The 20,055-nt window shown below is 47.4% G+C and overlaps 1 protein-coding gene across 1 annotated transcript; it reads left to right on the forward strand.

Annotated features, from left to right (window-relative positions):
* Positions 1-1,395: 1,395 nt before the first annotated feature.
* On the forward strand, positions 1,396-19,161 carry SLC66A3 (solute carrier family 66 member 3). The gene is made up of 7 exons (XM_049904011.1): positions 1,396-1,694; positions 8,469-8,551; positions 8,631-8,700; positions 9,846-9,903; positions 15,094-15,214; positions 16,009-16,050; positions 18,112-19,161. The coding sequence occupies exons 1-7, from the start codon at positions 1,552-1,554 to the stop codon at positions 18,201-18,203; spliced, it is 609 nt and encodes a 202-aa protein (XP_049759968.1). The 5' UTR covers positions 1,396-1,551; the 3' UTR covers positions 18,204-19,161.
* Positions 19,162-20,055: the final 894 nt, after the last annotated feature.

Below are 20,055 nucleotides of genomic sequence, written 5' to 3' on the forward strand. Positions count from 1 at the left end.
GCTAGAAGCACACGTTGTTGGCATTTTTATAGTCAATGATTTTGTCAAATACACTGGTGTTTTAGCTACCATACTGTGGCAATTAGCATGGGGGGCATCATGAGCTACCACACTGGGTGACACCAACCCTAGTGATGGCAATGCACTGCCCCTCATTTTATGCCTCAGAGGGCTGCGTCTAAGTTACCTTCTTTTATCAACAGAGTTCTATTTCCTCCCTTAGGAAAAATGTTCACTCTTGCAGCTGGAGTACAAGGCCTTCAGGTCTAAAGACCAATCTCCAAAGAAAAAAGCTTCCACGGGGCTGGGGTGGAGCACACACTCCCCCGCCCCACTCTCAAACTGAAGACTGGTAGGTCAGTCACAAAACAAAAAGACCCCAGAAGGTTCTGGACCCACAGTCGCTATGGTCACAGGGTCAAGTACTCGACCCTTTCCAGGTACCAAGTGGGATGGCTTCTACGTTTTTTCTCCTTGAATTTTTCTTTTGATGGCACGTGTTTTCAGTTATCCTTAAATTTTTGGTCAGTAATATGGATTTTCAGAAATACCATCTGGCAATACAAGCCACCAATAAGGTGAGTGGCACTGTAGAGCTATACCAGTGAGAGCTATACAGGTAATTTATTGCAGGCGCCTTTCCATTAGGTTACATGGCGAATCTTTGGTTTTCCAAATATGACACAGAAAAACCAAAACAAACCCATTAGGGCTCCCTAACTATCACACAGGGAAGGCATACACACGTTTGCCAGCCTTATCTCACAGAGATAAAGGGAAAAAGGCCAAAGTTTACAAAACTAACACATCCAGGAAGCATCATCTAATAGGATGCCCAACCTACACACAGTGAGGCTCTAACTCCGGTCTACTGAGCTCCAGCATTAGAACCAGAGTAACCCTTACGTCTGAGGTTCAGAGGCATAAAAAGTGGCTGGTATAGGGTCGCTATGAGTCGAAATCGACTCGATGGCACCGGGTTTGGCTTTTGGGTTTTTTTATACCGTTAATCCAATAGTAACGAAAGAAATACTCAGTAAGAAAAACAAACCAAAAAACCCTACACGTTTCCAGAGTGAAAACTCCCAACAAAATGGTCCACCTCTCCTGCGAGGAGTGCCCGCTTGCCCTCCCCGGGTGCGCGGGACAGCGTGGGTGGCTCACCAAGGAAAAGTGAATCAGCCGCGGGCGGAGCCGGGCGGGGCGGAGGGAGCCGGGGATGGGCGGGGCCGGATGGGCGGGACCGGCAACTGGGTAGGGCGGGCCCGGGGATGGGCGGAGCCGGCGGCAGTGGGCAGCCGGGCGGGGCGAGGCCGGGGGTGGGCGGGGCGAGGCCGGGGGTGGGCGGGGCGAGGCCGGGGGTGGGCGGGGCGAGGCCGGGGCTGAGCGAGGGCCGGCGGCTGGGCAGGGCGGGCCCGGGCCGGGACCAGGACGGGGCGCAGGCGGGAACTAGGCAAGGCGGAAGTACTCGGCGGAACCCGGCGACTGAGGGCGGAGCGGCCACCCCGCCGCAGAGGCCGAGCCCCCGCGTCCCCGCAGCCGGCTGGCGCCATGGAGACGGGGCTGCTGTGGTTCTGCAACTGGAGCACGCTGGGCGTGTGCGCCGCGCTCAAGCTGCCGCAGATCTCCGCCGTGCTGGCGGCGCGCAGCGCGCGGGGCATCAGCCTCCCGAGTTTACTTCTGGAGCTGGCCGGGTAAAGCCGGGCGGCCGAGCTGCTGCCCTTCCTCCCTCGCCTCTCGGGCGGGAAGGTGCTGCGAGCCCGGGCGAGCTGCGGGGTCTGATAGGGAAGGGGCCGGGGGCGGATCCGCGAGCGCCTGTTTGGCAGCAGGGCGGCGAAGGGTTAACTCGGTTAGCGGCGAGAAGGCGCCTGGGGGCTGCGAGTGGCACTTCTCAGGACTGTGCGCAGGCCCGTTTTTCCAACGAGGGATCTGAGACGTAGGGAAACCGTCACTGCCTGTCAGTGGCCACAGCAGCGGGTCACGAGCGTTTGCAATTGGAGAAACCCTCACACCTCTCACCCCCTCGGGCCTGAGGTGCTCACCTGTTTGAACTCTGGTCTCTACGGACCCCCTGGCTTTAAAAAATTACACGTTTCTTTGGGTTCAGAGACTGCAGAGATCTTGGGAAGGCGAGGAGGGGGGCCTGAATGGGTTCTTGAAAGGTGGGCAGGGTCGGACGGTAGCGGGGAGCTGCCAGTGCTCGAGGGGTGCGTATGCTTGTCAGAAACCCGGAGTGGGTGGCCCAACTTTTGGTTGGAAAGACTCGAATTAGTTGGAAAACACAGTACATGAAATGCACCAGTCTGGCCATTGGCGCCAGTCCTGACCGAAGCGCTCACCGTCAGGGGCAGCCTGGTTGGCTTGACCCAGGGATCCTGGGAGAGAAAGAAGCCAAGAGCGGGGGAGAAAGAGGAGATCTGGGGTGTGGAAGGGGTGAGGGGCCCTGGGCTGAGTCCCGCAGGGCGGGTAGGAGGGTGAGGGGCCGCCCAGGCCCTGGAGCCGCGCACCTGGCCCTGCGGGGCCCGCCCTGGGTGCGTCCATCCGAAAGGCTTTGAGCTGAACCTTTCTGGAAGGTCTCGGCAGACAAGAGGGAACTAATCCTCACAGGTCTGTAAATGACCCTACGCTGGGGGGCCCCAGGAGCATGGCAGGGATGGGAGAGTCGGAAGTGGAAAGAGGGGCCTAGCCCCGGGATGGGGAAACAGCAGTTTATTTCAGGTTGGGGCAACCCTTAGGTTGGGAGGGACAGAGGGATTAGGAAAAGGAAACAGGCTGGAGGAGGCACACCGATTGCTGGGGGTGTATCCCCGAGGGTATGGAAATCCGGGGAGAGGAGCCTGGCCTCAGTGGGTTGATTGGTCCTTGAGCTGGGAAAGATGAGGCTGGCAGTGCAGCATCAGTAGAAGCAGGACAGATGCCTGTAGAGTCTGGGGACCCGCTGCAGCGCACCACCCCAGCTCCGCCCCTCCCCCCAATTCCTCTGCCTCCATTTGCACCATTTTTGCTCCATTACTTAAAAAAGGCAAACCCAGCGAGGGCAAAGGAGTGAGGGTTTGTCTTAAATCCATTGTCACTAACAGCTAACCTTAGTAAAAAAAAAAAAAAGAGCATTTCCCCTGACCCAGAAAGACTGAGGGTGGGTTGGCGGGTGGAAGGCTTTCAAAGCAATTGCCATCCCAGTGAGCCTGTCTCAGGGTCTTGCAGCTGCTCACGTGCAGGAAAAAGCAGGTGTGTGGTAGGCTGGCCCAACTGCCTCTCAGGCTGTGCCCCAGGGTGGACTAGGAGTGCCAAGATCAGGCACAGACTCCCGTAAATGGGTTAGGCAGTTAAGGCCCAGCTCCAATGTCAGCCTTTCCGGGAAGCCCCCACTGGAAGTGATCAGAGGCTCCTCCCACGGAAGAGCATTTTATCTGTACCTCAGGCAGCAATTTCTCAGAGCACTTTCTTTGTGTTAAACACCATGTATTATATGCATTATCTTTCTAATCCTCACAACACCCCAGGGAGGGGGAGTAACTTGCTCACAGGCAGTAGCAGGACAGAGGTCTCAGCAGGGTCCTTGTGTTCTCCACTCTGACTCCTCCTCCACCTCCCCACTTCCTGCAGTCACTGGGTCTTGCTGCCTGCCGGTCTCATCTACAATATTGTGGGTAGGGAAAAAGGACTAGCCAGCTCCCTGCCCCTCCATGGCTCCCTTCCCCAGCCTTCCCAGGTGGTGGGCAGCTGGGCCTAGGCGCTGTGGGGAAATGGTGGCCCAGGCATGGGCATAGCGCAGACCCGACTGTCCCTAGTGGGCCATGCCTGCAAAGAGGCCAGGCAGGGCAGCCAGAATTAGAGCAGAAGGAACCCTGAGGGTATTTACCACCAAACAACGACCTGTCCGAGGGCCCTGCCATTTCCTCAGAAGTAACCTAGGACACATGTAGTATATGACCTTTGCATCCTGATTTCAGCAAACTCTAAAAGCCCCGTTTTGAGAGATTTGGGTAAATTTGAGTATGGACTGTGTCTTAATGATCCCGGGGAAGATTTTTAACTTCGGTGTATCCGTGGCATTGGTAAGGAGATGCCCACATTTTATGGCTGCATCCTGGAGTCGGCAGGTGAAATGAGGTGTCCACGGTGTGCTTTCAAATATTTCAGCAAAGAAAAGGGAAGGGAATAGATGAGGAAAATATCACAAAATGCTAACTGTTAAAACTGCGGATGGGTTTTTTTTTTTAATGCTATTCTCTACTTTGTGCTTTGTTTGAAAGTTCTCACAATGATAAAAAGGCTCATTCCTACTCCTTCCTTCTGTCTTGCATCCATGGGGTGACGTATTCTGTCTTCAAAACCACTGGCCCCGGGGAAGAACAGACAGTTACCTAAGCGGATAAGTTCCCTGATAAAGGGGCCCCAGGAGGCCCTGATCTGAACTGAGGGAGGGGAGACCCCCCCAAGCTGAGTCCTTACTGAGAAGCAGGAGGTGACTGTGTGGAGAAAGAGCTATTCCAGGCAGAAGGGCTTCCTGAGCAAAAACCTGGGAGCTGGGACTAGGAGCGGTGTGATTGGAAGACTGTGTACAAGCCAAAAAAAAAAAAAAAAAGAAGAAGCTGAAGATGATAGTAACTAACACTTTCAAATCACCCACCACGTGCAGGCTCAACAGCCACATGAGGTAGGTGTCGTTGTTCTCCCCATTTTACAGATGGGGAAAGCAAAGCACTGAGCAGTTGGTGAAGTAACTGACGAGCAGGATTATGAACTCAGGCAGTCTAACTCCAGAGTCTGAGTTTTTAACCACTGCGCTACACTCAGGAGCTCCATACTCTAGGCCTGCCTTCATCGCAGGGCCCCTCTCAGAGCAGCAACAAACACATGTCTCAGGAAGGTGACCTGGACAGGCTGTGTTGTAGAGGAAGTACTGGCCAGGAGGTGCCAGAAAGTGATGCTACATGGGAGGATGGGGGACAGGATGTGGTATCAGGAAACAGGTGCCCACTGTGTGGTTAGGCCCCCAGACAGGGCAGTGGTTGGTGCTCACTACCTGTTGCTACTATCATTTCCTACTCTAAACCCAACAGGCCTTTACCTGGACAGGTTCTTGTGTGGGGAAAAAAGTGAACTGTGGCTTGGGAGAGGTGTTGGGGCAGGAATTCTGTATGAGGTTTGCTGTCTCTTCCTGCAGCCCTGTCACCCTCCCACCCCCCGAGTTCTGCCCCTCACCTGAGCCTCAGGACCCCAGTGCACTTGTGGGGGGTAGGCTGAGTGGGTGAGGCCTTCTTCTCCCCTCTCCAGCTGCAGAAGAGCAGGCTGGCTTTTAGGCTACATTGGCCTCTGGGTAAGATTCCTTTGAAAAAGTCTTCAAGTTCTACTCAGGCTTTGTTATGGGTTGTCTTTTGTACCCCCAAAACATATGTTGACACTCTAACCCCTTGCCTGGATATAGGGTCTTTGAAGATGTTATAAGTTAACATGAGGTCATAAAAAAATGAAAACCAAACCTGTTGCCATCGAGTCGATTCTTACTCATAGTGACCCTGTGAGGCAGAGATCTGCCCCATAGGGTTTCCAAGGAACAGCTGGTGGATTCAAACTGCAGACCTTTCGGTTAGCAGCCAAGCCCTTAACCACTGTGCCATCGGGGGCTCCAACATGAGGACACACTGAGTCCTAATCCAGTGTGAGTAGTGACCTTATAAGAAGAGAAGAGACACAGAGGGAAGATGGCCAGATAATGGCAGAGCAGAGACTAGAGTGATGCATCTGCAAGCCAGGGATTGCCAGGAACCACCAGAAGCTGGGAAGGATCTTCTCTAGAGCCTGCAGATAGAGCATGGCCCGGCGGACATATTGACTTTGGACTTCTAGCCTCCAGAGCTGTGAGAGAATACATTTCCGTTGTTTTAAGCCACGGAATTTGTGGTTCTTTGTTACAGCAGCCTGGGCAACTAGTGCATGCAGGTCACTTAACTTCTCTGTGTGTGTGTGTGTGTGTGTGTGTGTGTGTGTGTGTGTGTTTTAAACCTCTGGCATGTATGCTGAACCAGAAAACTCAAATGACTCCTCAGAGCAGGCCTGGATATTATCGAGCTAGTAGGGCTGGGTGTCAGATGACTGTCTTCCTTTTATTATAATGAGCATTTTAATGTACAACTTTTTGATTAAAAGAAACAACAAAAAAGTAAAAACAAAGTTACTATCCCCATACGCCCCAGGAGCAAAGGATGGTTACCCTTGAAAGTCTGGGTCCCACCAAAAGCATAGCAGGTGGCACCAAAGGGCCCCCTTGGGAGTACACAGGCTCTGGAGGCGGTGATGGAAAGCGCCGAGGTTGGGTGTCAGGAGCTCCAGGCTCTGGTCTTTGGTTGTTCCTGAGTTCTTATATAACCTTGGCTTCTTTGGGCTCCAGTTTCCCCATGTGGCCTGTAAAATGTGAAGACCAGTATAAGTAACTGAAGGTAATCACAGCTCTGACATTCCCAAGGTACTCATTCCTGTCCTGAAGGCCTCAGGCTATATCATGGGATGTATGCATAAAACAACAGAAATTTCTTCTTTCATAGTCCAGGAGGCCAGAATTTCGAATCAAGGTGTCAGCAAGGTTGGTTCCTTCTGGAGGTCTGAGGGAGAATCTATCCCATGCCTCTTCCTAGCTTCTGGTGGGTCCCGGCAATCCATGGTGGTCTTCTGCCTCTGTCTTCACGTACGTTCTTCTCTTCTTGTAAGGACACTAGCCACTGGATTTAGGCTCCACCCTCATCCAGCAGGACCTCATCTTAATGCATTGTATCTCCAAAGATCCAATTTCCAAATAAGATCACACTTGGAGTTCTGGGGTGGGCGTGAATTCCGAGGGAACACTTCTGCTCAGTATAATACACATGGTGAAGGCTCCATAGCCTTTCTTCTCCTGTCTCTCAAAGTCCTCCCACGCATTCTTTCTGCTTACTCAGCAGAAGTGGGTGGGATGCACCACTCCCCCCCTCTGCCCCAGCCCCCAGGGCACTCGCTGGCAGATGAACAGAAAGGTGCTGCTCTGGAGGCAGGGCAGGAAGAGAGGCTTTCCAGTAGGGTAGGCGCTGGGCAGAAGCCCTTGCTTGTCCTCTGCAGCTGGGGAGATGGCCAGCCGCATAGCCCCCAGAGAGCTGGTCTCAGGGAAAGTATTGGATATCTCTACGGCTGACCCCACCGTGGTGAGGATCCTTGGGAACGGGGCAGGCAGGTGAGGCCTGGAGAGGCCAAGGAACAGGGGTGAGCCCAGGCCTGGGGGCAGCTCGCACTGCTCAGTGACACTGGGAGCAGAGCCCCACACCATGCTCCCGCCTCCTGGCCTGTGACCCCATTCTTATGCTCCGCCCTAGCTAAGGCAAAAATTGTACACCTTTGACAGAAACATGATTCGACGAGGCACAATCTGACCCAACCTGCTGTTTGCTTTGTTAAGGCATGTTTTCCACTGCATGTTCCTCCTGAGAAAGCCACAGCTGGTTAAGCCCAAATTATGGACAAAGGGCTCAGAATTACCCCAGGGGAAGCAGGGTACCCACCCAGCATGGCTTGAAGTCCTAAAGCTGGGGGCTCCCTTTCCTTCCTGTCCCTTGTGGCCTAAACACATGGGTGAGGGACCGGCACAGCTGGCAGACAGAGACAGACACCGCAGAGCACAGCAGGGAGACGTAGGCACAGGTTCTGAGGGAGGTGACTGGGCTGGGATGGGATCTGGGAAGGCAGGAAGCACAGGTCTTTTGTCCTGAGACACGTGGGTCCTGGAGTCTCCAGGGCCCTCCTCCACCTCTTGCGCCTCCCTGTCTCACCAGAGTTATTCAGGGTGGTTCTCAGCCCCCCTGGGAACTCTCTCAACCTCTGTGGCTGCTCAGGGTGCCCAGGTGGTGTGTACATCTTTCTGAGAGGCAGCGGCCCAGGGCAGGACCCCAACTTTGGAGACAGATCGTGATCCAGAAGCCATGGTCACTTATAATCCTGGTCACACGATTTAACTTCTGTAAAAGTCATTTGTAAATGATTATATTAAGACAGGTGATATTAGTTGCCATCAACTGGGCTCCAACTCATGGTGGCCTGATGTATAACAGAATGGAATATTGCCCAGTCTTGTGCCGGCTCCATGATTGTTAGTATGTCTGAGCCCATCGTTCATCTCATGGAGACTTTCCCTTGTTTTCATTGGCCCTCTAGTTTACCAAACAGGATGTCCTTTCCTAGTGACTCGGTGATAATGTATATTATACTCCTCGCACAGTGCCCGGCAGGTGCTGAATGCTCAAAAGCTCACGGAGATTACTGAATTAATATTCTATCTTTTTTCATCTAAAACTTTCTCCTTAACACTTCCAGACTCCCACACCACCAGTTCTAGGATTTTGCAAATAGACCTGCATTGTTGGGTGCCTGGCTGGGCCTTAACTGCTGTGTGTGTATCGGGTCGGTCAGTATGTGTTAACGTGTGCCTTCCTCTTCCCCAGGTTCCTGGTGTTCCTCAGGTACCAGCAGTACTATGGTTACCCACTGCTGACTTACGTGGAGTTCCCCATTCTCATAGCACAAGGTAATCGCCCCTTCAGGCCCGCTACACCTGCGCCCGTGTCTCTCCTTCTTCCACCTTACACGGAGACTTTCTCTTGCAGATATCATCCTCCTACTCTGTGTCTTCCATTTTAATGGGAACGTGAAGCAGGCTGCCCCGTACATGGCTGTGTATCCTTTGAGGATCTGAGAATCAGAAATGTGATTAGGGTGTGTTATTTTAACAGTGGCATTACCAAGCAAGGGCCTTTAGATGTGTATTTTTTGGTTAAGCTGAAAAAGAAGCCCAAATGCAAGATGCCCACGTAAGCAAACATGCCCATCCAGACCACAGATGCTCTTAGTGCAATTCGTATTTGGCATCTCCCCCTCAGGAACCACGTTGCTCCTCTCCTTGGAAGGTGCTAGACTAGGGTGGGAATTGGAAAGGCTGGAAGCACTACTGGCCTTTCCTCCTGAGGTGGGTAGGGTCCCGGAGTCTTCAGGCTTCTCTCACCAGAGCTGGAATTTGCTAACAGGGGAAGTGAATGTAGACCTAGTGTCTCACTGCTCAACATGCTCAACTATAGAAACACCCTCTGCTAAAAGCAACAATGTCCAACTTTGTTTATTTGTGACATTTTTTGCCTTCCCCCAAAAACATTTGAAGTAATAATAATGGCAATATCTTATGACTGGCTATTGAACACAATGCTGCTGACTCACCTGGTAAACTAGCTGGCTTTCTACTGGTTAGTTGGTCTGGAAATCATGCTCCTAGTCAAGGTATGAGTTCAGAGGTTGAAAATTCCAAAATGAAAATTAAACATGGTTCCTCCTGTCTCCCCGCATTGCCCACCCCAGCTTTATCATTTTTACAGCGGAGGTAGTAGAGGAGAGGAGAAATCAGTAACAATTCCACTTTAACCAATTTTTTAGAACGTTCCTACTCCATAACGTTGGCCCTCTTTTTGAAGTGCTTAAGTTTTGACATTAAATTAGAAATATCTGCTTGGTTAGGAATTAGGTGGGCAGTTAAAGCAGTTTGGAATACTCCCAACACTAGGGAACAATCCCAGAACACAGGTTTATTGGTATTTTTTTTCAATAATTTGCTTCTGTTCTTTTGAACTCTAAGCCCATGTTCACTTGAAACCAACGTTTTTGTCTTTTCTCGATAAGACATGTTCTAGCAGAATCTTTCCCAGTTGCACATTTGGTTTATGTCTCTGTGGTCATGGTTTGTTTCCATGAGATGGGAAGACTTTGAGCTTGGAGTTGGGAGGATGGTGGGGCTGCCAGCAGCTGGACTGTTCTCTCTCTTAAGACTTGATAAGATTTTTGTCTTCTTGGTTCATCCTCACGCTGCAGAAGTGGATCATAGATCTGGCCATGGTGAGTATTTCCCCTTGGAAAGAAAAGTGTATGAAATAGCCTGTCCTCTCCCTCCTCTCTATTCCACCTGCCCTGGAAAGAACTTTGTAGATCAAATGTTTAACTGCAAATTCTCTGGTGCTGTTAAGGATAACGGGGGTGAAATCTCAATGCTATCCAAATATTAGAAGACATTTAAAAACAAACCGATCGCCATCAAGTCAATTCTGACTCATGGCGACCTTGTGTGTGTCACAGTAGAACTATGCTCCATAGGGTTTTCAGTGGCTGATTTTTCAGAAGCAGAGGACCAGACATTTTTTCCCAGGGGCCACTGGGTGGACTCGAACTTCCAACCTTTTTGTTAGTAGCCAAGTGCCAAGCTGTGCCACTCAGGGACTCCTGTTAGAAGGCATTATTCTCGTTTAAATGGTGGCAACATTTTTTTACTTCTTTCTTTTGGAGTTATAGAGAACCAGATTGGGAGGTGGTTCACAGTTGTGGAATGAATAACTGAGCATAAGTTAAGCAGCTTCTTGTTAGGCTAACAATTACCTATTGGCTACTTATTATTTTTAGACTTTGCCCCCAAAACACTTCCCCCCCTTGGAATTACTTGCCAAGGGCCAAAAATTTCCATGGTGTGAGAAATGGATTCTGATACTTGGTCAGGAAGCATTTGACCATGGTGCTCCTTCTCCAAGGTAACTAAAGTGAATACTTCTACTCAGCAGGAAAGAGGAGGAGAATTAGCTGGTGGAGAGAAGTCACTGCCTGCCACACCCAAACTCAGAACATCGTGGCTGTGACCCTTTTTTGGTAACTGGACTGGATTCTCTGAGTTGCATTTCAGGCATCTGAATATGGTGTGGTCCTGGCTGTGTGGGGGGTGATTGAGGGTGTCCTGCAGCAGCAGTGAGCTGTCACCCCAAGGAACTCTTCCGGGGACACTATGGTAGAGGCTTGTCAGGCCTCAGGCCCAAAGGTCAACAGCTTCCATCTGCTTGTATTTCTTCTATGCCCTTACCAGTGGCTTGTTCTAACCATATACTGATGCTGCAATTTCTCATATTATTGAATTTCCATGAATTTCTTCATCAGGCAGGGGCTGAAGCCCAGGGTCTGTGCTGTCCCTGTCCTCTGCATTCCCTTACACATTCACTCAACAGGTACTCATCGTGGGCCTGCGCCGTGGTGGATGCTGTGTCAGGCATTCATCTCCAGTTGAACATGTACAATAAGACTGTCCGGATCTCGGTTATGGCCCAAACGAAACCTCCTTCATGAGTTTAATGATGGCCTTTTCTTCGGAAAGACAAATCTGGTAGAAGGTCTAGCAGACAAGGGTCTGTCCGTCTGCCATCTTGAAGTCTGTGTGTATAGATTTCCTGGCCCTCCTCTTCATCCCATGCCCCCTTGTCCCTGCATCTGACCCAGCTGCCTCTGACTGACCACCAGATCATGCTGACCTTGCGTCCTAACTAGTTCTCAGACACATTGCTTCCTCCCCACTCCTTCTACCTCTGCCTAGCTCAGGTCACCCAAATGGCACAAGGACTTCTGTCCTCACAGCTCTCTCTGCCCAGCTCCCAGTGTGGCCTGTCCTTGGATCTGACCACAGGCCTGGCTGTGGGCCCTTGCTCATCTCCTCCACCTGGGAGCACCTCCTGGAAAGGCCTTCTGCCTTTCCCTTCTCCACAATTCTCCCATGTCCAAGTAACCTCTTCTTTTCCCCCATGTTATCCTGAATTTGCCTTCATCGTGGCATCTGCCAAATGGCAGTATTACTAAGGATTTACTCATTCAACAAATATTTATTCAGTGCTATCTTAGTTTCTATGCTGCTGTAACACAAATACCACAAGTCGGTGGCTTTAAAGAACATTTATTTTCTCACAGTTCTGGAGGCAGAAAAATCCAAATCAGAGTCAGAACGATGGCGACTGCTTCCCAAGCATTCCTTGATTCCTTGGCTATCCTTACTTGGCATCTGTGTCTAATCTGCTCTTTTTGTAACTCAGAAGTGGTTAGATTCAGGACTCACCCTACACTGATATTGCCTCAACATAACAAAGAAAACCCTATTCCAGACTGGATTCCAGCCACAGGTATAGGGGTTAGGATTCCAACACATATTTGGGGGGGGACGACACACAATTCCGTCTGTAACTGGTGTCCACCGTGTGCCAGCACTGTTCCAGGTGCTGAGGACCCAGCCAGAAACAAAACAATCCTCCCCTCATGGAGTTTCCATTCTGTTGGGGAGACAGAAAAAAACAAACTGCTCTTGTCAAGGATGCCACCGACTTTCATTCCTGTTGCTAAATCCAGCAGTCCCTTCTCATTCCTCATCTTACTTACCCTCTTGGTAGCATTTGACACCATAGATAGAGCCTTCCTCCTTGAAACACTTTCTTCACTTGCCTTCCAGCACACCTCATTCCCCTGTTGTCCCTTCCACCTGATCCTTCCTGGTCATCTTTGCTCGTTCCTCCTCAGCTCCCTGACTTCTTCAACATTAGAGGGACCCAGGGCTCAGGCACACACCGACCCCACAGCTACACTGCTACGACTAGTCAGCATCTCAAACGTATATGCCCCAAACTCCTGTCCTGCTCCTCTCTCCCAGCAAGCCTGCTCCTCCTGCAAGTTTTATCTGATTCCATGACAGGCAACTCTACTCTTCCAGTGGCTAAGACCAAAGACATTGGAGTTTGGAATCACCCTTGACTTCTTTCTCTCACCTCCCACAGTCAGTCCCTCAGCAAGTTCTGTCAGGATGTATGCAGATTCTGAGCGCTTCTCACCTCTTCTGTTTCTGCCACTGTGGTACAAACCTGGATTTTTTCAGTAGCTTCCTAATGGGTCTCCCAGCATTCACCATGGCCTCCCTTCAGTCTGTACACGATCCAGCAGCTGGAGTAGGAAGTGTTACATGGCGGGGCTGGGCCCAGCTCAGGGTGGGGGGTACATACAGTGTTGCAGCTAATTTGTGAAGATCTTGAGGGAGCGGAGAACCTGAGGGCCCCATCGTGTGGATTCATGTAGAACAGCCAAAAATTCCCGGAGCCGAGCTGCCACAACTTGCTGTTTTATGAGTTTGCCATTCAGAGAAGCATGGTTTTCCCCCGGTTTTAAAGCACAACAATTATTTCTCTTCATCCATCCATCAATATATTTTATTCGAGGGTGGGGATAGGTAATTTTTGTGGCCATAGCAGTAATTCTTTCTTCCTCTCAACTTCAAATTAGCTGCAGCCCATTACTTAGCCACTAAATGTGAAGATTTATAATCCCAGTCTCTTCATGAAACTATTTGCAACTGCCTTGTGGTTGCCTCTCCACTCTCATCTTCTGCTTCTCTAAAGAGGGGGGAAAAAAAGAGTCCCCGATGTAGCTCTGGCCTCTGCTCTACCAACAAAGCACTCACCACACTGTTTAGCAGTGAGCTGCTTTCAGCATATGCATTAGACCCTAAGCTTGGAGTGCAGGATGGTTCTTTCTTTCACACCATTGCATTCCTCGCATTTTGCACAATGCCTGACATGTTGCATTAACTATTTGGGAACGTATAAAAAGATGAGTGTTACATGCTACTGTTACCCAGCATATTTCACTGCATGTGTCCTGCTGTGTTCTCTGAATGGCCCAGAGCAAGTGATCAGCACTTCGTGGGGAAAGGGAGAGCCTGCCACCCCATTGCTAGCCCATCTGCCTCTTCGCTATCTAGCCCCTACAGGGTTTGCATATTTAAATTATGAAATGGTAGGATATTAAAACAGCTTTTTTTTCTCCCCCCCCCCCCCCAGAACGGGGAAAATTTTCTCTTTTTGTGTAAATACCTCATGGGCTCTAATTTGTTACTTGCATTTAGGGTAAGGGCTTTTCATGGATACAAAGTAAATTACATTGTCTCTCCCTTTCTATTTACAGTAGCAATATTATTTCCTTTTCAGGAAGATTGGATTCCATATAAAAAAAAACAGTGCCATCGAGTCGATTCCGACTCATAGCGACCCTGTAGGACAGAGTAGAACTGCCCCATAGAGTTTCCAGGAGATTCCATATAGATACTTTTATTACCCTTCAAACTAAAGTAGTAACCCGCTAGAATTACTTCCTAGGCGCATAAGATAGTGCTTTAGAACATGGATTCTGACCGGAGACTGTCAGGGCCTGTTACCTACCTACTAGCTGTATGATCTTGAGAAGGTTATGTAAGCTCTCTGTGCCTTAGTTTCCTCATCCATAAAATGAGGGTTGATTACCTAATAGAATTATTTGAGAATTAAATGATTTGTAAAAAAGTTAGAACTGTTTCTGGTCAATAGTAAGGCCTATGAAAAAAGACAGAATTGATGCATTTGAATTGTAGTGTTGGCAAAGAATATTGAATATGTCATGGACTGTCAGAAGAGCAAACAAATGGGTCTTAGGAGAAATACAACAGAATGCTCCTTAGAAGTGGGGATGGCCGGACTTTGTCTTGCTTACTTTGGTTATGTCATCAGGAAAGACCAACTGCTAGAAAAGGACTTCATGTTTGGTAAAGTAGAGGGTCAGCAAAAATGAGGAAAATCTGCAAGGAGGTGGATTGACACAATACCCTCAACAGTGAGCTCCAGTGTATCAAAGATCAGGGAGATGTGCAGGACCTTGCGGAAGTTTCATTCTTTTATACATAAGGCCGCCTTGAGTAAGAGCTGACTCGAGGGCAATTAACAACAACATATATATATTTGTTAAATAAAAACTTTTCTCCCCTGGACATTTTGAGCATGCTAACTTTTGAGATCCTCTGGGTCTTGGTTTCCGTGGCCAGTGTGTTGTGTTACTGAGTTTATCGTCCTTTATTGCCATTATCTGCTCATCATCCCCTTTCTCTAAATACTTTGAGAGAGGGACAGTGTTTGCTTTCAGCATGCCCCAATGCCTGGAACACAATGCTTAGAGCACAGAGGTTCACTTTTATCATTAAAATGCTTCAGTAAACTTCCTGGTTGAATGACCCAGAATTTGGAATTAGTGGATTATAAATAAATGTCACACTGTTGCATTATTTTCTCACCAAACAGGTTTCCACCAGGTACAAAACTGGTTATTACTTCACCTGAAAATTTGGCTTCAACAATGCTTTCTGTACCTGATGTTCTTTTCTTTTTTTTTTTAAACAAATGGACTCCTGACTTCTCACTTTTTATCTGCAAACAGAATTTATGTACCTTCACCAGTGTGGCCAGTAAGTTTGCCCAACTCCAGTATCTGTGGAAGACAAGAGACTCGGGAGCCGTGAGTGCTCTGACGTGGGGCCTCTCCTCTTACACCTGTGCAAGTAAGAGAAAGACTCAAATGCTGGGGAGTCCTTTGTCAGCATCAGCTGTCTGCCTGGAAGAGGTGTTAACTTGGGGTCCAAGGGTCATGATCCCTTGGGCTTTTCTAATAGCTTTTGAGATTCAGGGAGCCCTGCTGGTGCAGTGGCTAAGAGCTTGGCTGCTAACCAAAAGGTCGGCAGTTCGAATCCACCAGCCGCTCCTTGGAAACCCTACGGGGCAGTTCTACTCTGTCCTATAGGGTCGCTATGAGTTGGAATCGACTCGAGGGCACCTAACAACAAGTTAGATCCTTCGGAAAGTCATACCCCTTTCCAGGCCTCAGTTTCCTTATCTATGAAAATAAAAGGGTAGAATTCAGTGATTTAAAAACATTGTTTTTAACTAGTAGGAGCCTTTTTAAAAATGAAATCTTACCTAGAAGCTGAATGCGTAAATGAGATTTTTTAAAAAGCTGCTTTCTGAGGGGTGGGGAGGGAGGTGTGGGTTGGCACATACAGGTCGTGGAAGGGAGCTCAGCCTAACCCTGCCTTCCCTGGGTAGTATTGAAGCACCTTCTAGGCACAGATTCTGCTCTTAGGAGCAGTTTCAAAACCACTGGACTAGGATACATGGCTGGATTTTAGATGTTTTCTGAAATATAGTGCTGCTGAGTTTTCTGTACTACTAAAACCTTTCAAGAACAGTTAACATATATAGTGATATATCCCTGTATTTAAAAGGGAAGGACATTAGCTAAGCACCAAAATGCCTGAAAGCCAGTTGGTATTTACTGATGAAAACTTTTCTCTTACAGCAAGAGTAGTAACAACTTTAATTACCACCGGTGATGCTACAAGTAAGCAAAATACATATTTTTGTCCCTACTTCCTTTTTGAGTTTTATGCCCTTTGTGACTGTTTCATTTGTAAATTGTCTTAGGGTTTAATAGATCACCTTGGCTCTAATGGATTATAAATTTAGAGGATCAAACAAACCAAAACAACCAAACCCATTGCCATCGAGTCGATTCCAACTCATGGCAACCGTGTAGGACAGAGGAGAACTGCCCCATAGGGTTTCCAAGGAGCACCCAGTGGATTCGAACTGTCAACTTTTTGGTTAGCTGCTGTAGCTAGTGTATTCCTTAGTCTCCATCAGTCACCATTCATAGTATTAAGTGCCTGGTCATCAGCTCTACGAAACCCTACGAGGCAGTTCTACTCTGTCCTGTAGGGTCACTTATAGTCCACAACTACTTCTTGTAGTACCTGGAATAGAATATGAGCAAGAGGGTAGATGCCTGTCTTTATGGAGCTTCCATTCCATCAGTGGAAATGGACGGTGAAGTAATCAATTAACTGTTGAAGTATACAGGCGGTCCCCAGGTTACGAACGAGATCTTTTCCTAAGTGTCTTTTTGTTGAATTTGTAGGTAAGTTGGAATAGGTGCATACAGTTCTTATTTAGCCTTGCTTTAGTGATTTAGGAAACCCTGGTGGTATGGTGGTTAAGTGTTACGCTGTTAACCAAGAGGTGGGCAGTTCAAATCCGCCAGGTGCTCCTTGGAAACTCTATGGGGCAGTTCTACGCTGTCCTATAGGGTTGCTATGAGTCGGAATTGACTCCACGGTAGTGGGTTTGGTTTGGTTTTTAGTGATTTAATGATTTAAAAGCCGCATGTGCGGCAAGTGAAAGTGAGATTGCGATGAAGAATCGTGATTGGTTCAGATTCAAAGTGAGGGCGCATTTACGTAACATTAAAGGTCAAATACTAGTTGTCCCTAAGTCAGACAGAACCCAGGGACTCACTGTATTGTGAAATGAGTTTTCCAAGAGTAGTACAAGATTAGCACCTAAGAGGGGAACCTGATCTAATTTGAGGGAGCTGGGCAGGTTAATTTGAAGAGTGAGATCTTAAAGATGAGTAGACGTTTAATCAGAGAAAAGGGTGAAGAGACTGCTGACATGCCCTGAGGAGAGGCTACATGCCTCAGGACCCTGAGAGCACCAGCAGAGCTGGAGTGCAGAGCACACGGGAACTAACGGGGAATGCGTGATGGGAGAGCAGGAGGCCAGGCTGGCAGTGGCCAAACCGTCCAGAGTCTAGAATTGCCCACAAGCAGTGGGAAGCCTCTGAAGGCTTTTTAAAGCACACGAATGACAAAGCATTTTTCATTCTCTTGTTCTGTTGTTTTCAAAGGGGTGCTGTGATGGAGAAAATACTTTGGACTATTTAATGTCTATGAGGAGCCCTGGTAGCGCAGTGGTTAAGAGCGCGGCTGCTAACCAAAAGGTCAGCGGTTCAAACCCACTAGCTGCTCCTTGGAAACCCCATGGTACAGTTCTGCTCTGTCCTGTATGGTCACTATGAGTCGGAATCGACTTGACGGCAATGGGTGTGGGTTTTGGTTTATGTGCCAGGGACTTATTTCTAACCTTCATAGACTAGGTGACACCATCTCATCATTTTCCAAAAAGATTTATATGTTTGATTTGGGAGTTGAGAACTCAGCCTAAGTCAGGCCAAGTGGCCAAAGGTAACTGTCATAAGGTCATTTTCCCAGAACTATTTGGAGCCAAAGTTTAAAGTTATCACAATCCATACTTAAGTTTTATTTTGGGGGGTGAAGATCGTAGGCTTCTTTTTAAGAGCGGGAGGTAATTTTGTTCTATAACGTGAAAACAAGGAGCCCTGGTGGCACAGTGGTTAAAGTGATGGACTGCTAACCAAAAAGGTCGCTGGTTCAGTAACACCAGTGGGCTCCATGGGAGGAAGACATGGCAGTCCGCTTCCATACAGATTTACAGCCTTGGAAACCCTATGGGGTTTCTATGAATTAGAATCCACTCAACGGCAGTGATAATCTGAAAACTGCATTTTTTAAAATATTTTTTCTTTCTTTTTGGCTGATTTCAGTTCTTACACGTTTTGTGACCATGCTGGCTTTCAATATATGGATAACAGCTACCATACGGAAGTACCAGAAGACTGCTGTAAAGGCTGAGTGATGGATACATATTCCCACACATGAAGTGGACTTCAAATAGCTGAACCAGAGGAAAAACAGCTCATTGCTAAAGTCTTTATTAAGCAACTATTTCAGAAACTTTGAAGCTGAAGGTATTTTAGACTTGAAAGAGCCACTTAAACACTGGTTTAAAAAAAATGTCGATTCTCCCTCCCCTCCCACCAAGTCATTAAGCTGTGGTAGGACTCAGAAATCTGCAGTTTTGAGAAGGTTGGTGACTGACTGAAATAGTCCAAGAAGCCCATTTTGAGACCACTTTGACTCTCACCCTGAAGACATGATTAAGTTCTCTCCAAAGAGCTAACTACATCTATTTCTCAGCTCTCGAAATCTTTTCAGAATAATTCCTCTCTACAACACAACTGAGTATGAACGGAGGCGGATTATGTTTGGATTCAGAAGCAGAACTGTAAATTACTAAGGTTCACTTTCTAGGACTAAAGTTTAATTTAATTGTAGCAGATGTAACAGGATGGTCTTAACCATGTCATCATATAGCGTATCTCCTTAGGCTATGGCAAGGATATCAAGGGAAGCATAAATGTAATTTGACTTGAGTTTGCACACCAAAGTAGCCTTTAACGTCACACTGTGCCTTTCAGGAATTACCTCAAAAAGGCAGTATTAACTGCAATCTATAGTTATGAGGCAATTCCAAGAAATATTCTGATTCAAGCACAGTGCTGCCATTTTTTAAAGAGCCACCTATACACAATTATCATTATTGGAATTTGGTACAAAATACAGCCGACCTGGATCAGGTTTTGTCTTTGAAAATATATGCAGTAAAGGGTAGTGACTTTTGTACACCACACACCACATTTTCCTCTAAAATTCTATAAACCTTAACATTTAAAAACGTCTTCCCCCTTGTAACTGAATGTCATTATTCTTTTATATGCAGTGTCCTATGTAAAATAAACTTTCTTATCTTGAACTCTGCAGAGTCTTCACTGTCAATCATTATTGTGATTTAAGTATAAAGTATTGATTTTGAATTTAAACTGTGGTTAATCCTGTTAGAACTACTGCTTGGGACCAATAAACAAACAAAAAAAACCCCAAATCTGTTGCCGTCAAGTCAATTCTGACTCATAGCAACCAAGAGGAAGAGAAATATGGTATCTAAGAATAAATAATAAATTATTGATCCCAAAAAACAAGGTAATCTTTTCTCTTGCAGTTAGTCTGTCCATAAGTATAAATACAAATTATATGACTTAGTTTCTATTCCAACAAATATTTTTATATATACTTTTTTTTTATTAACTTTTATTAAGCTTCAAGTGAACATTTACAAATCTATATATACTTTTTGTTGTTAGTACTTTATCATTGCTTAAAGCAACTTCTTTAAGGATATACTATTTTAGGTGAAGAGTTCTCCATTTTTCCTTTTGGGAGGGAAGGGAACAAATATTTGAATTATTCCAGGTATTTTATACATATTATCATATTTAATCTTGCAATGATCCTATAAGGTAAACATGATCTCCATTTTATAGATAAAAACAGAGTTTCAGAGTGAATAGCTTGCCTGTGATGACAGCTAATCAGTGACCTAAGGAAAAAACCCTATCAGGGAAAGCGCTCTTTCTAGGAAACCACCTGTCAGCACACTATTCTTGACAAAACAAACATTGTAACTCCTTCCCTATCCTCAGCAACTGAAATGAGCTTGTTAGATTTGTAGGCCCCTTAAAATACCAAAATCAAATCAAACCCAAGACAGGTTCCTGGTTGAAATTGTTTTGTGTTTCTCCATTAACTAAATGACAAGGTAGAAAAACTACAAGTCTATATAATCTTAATTATAAGACTTGCTGGAGTCC

Source organism: Elephas maximus, chromosome 12 (assembly GCF_024166365.1).
Source record: "Elephas maximus indicus isolate mEleMax1 chromosome 12, mEleMax1 primary haplotype, whole genome shotgun sequence".
Lineage (NCBI taxonomy): Eukaryota > Metazoa > Chordata > Mammalia > Proboscidea > Elephantidae > Elephas > Elephas maximus.

Coding starts and splice junctions, on each gene's coding strand:
- SLC66A3 (XM_049904011.1), top strand. CDS start 1,552: ATGGAGACGGGGCTGCTGTGGTTCTGCAACTGGAGCACGCTGGGCGTG. Junction 9,904..15,093: donor GGATCATAGATCTGGCCATG/GTGAGTATTTCC, acceptor ATCTGCAAACAG/AATTTATGTACCTTCACCAG. Junction 16,051..18,111: donor TACCACCGGTGATGCTACAA/GTAAGCAAAATA, acceptor GGCTGATTTCAG/TTCTTACACGTTTTGTGACC.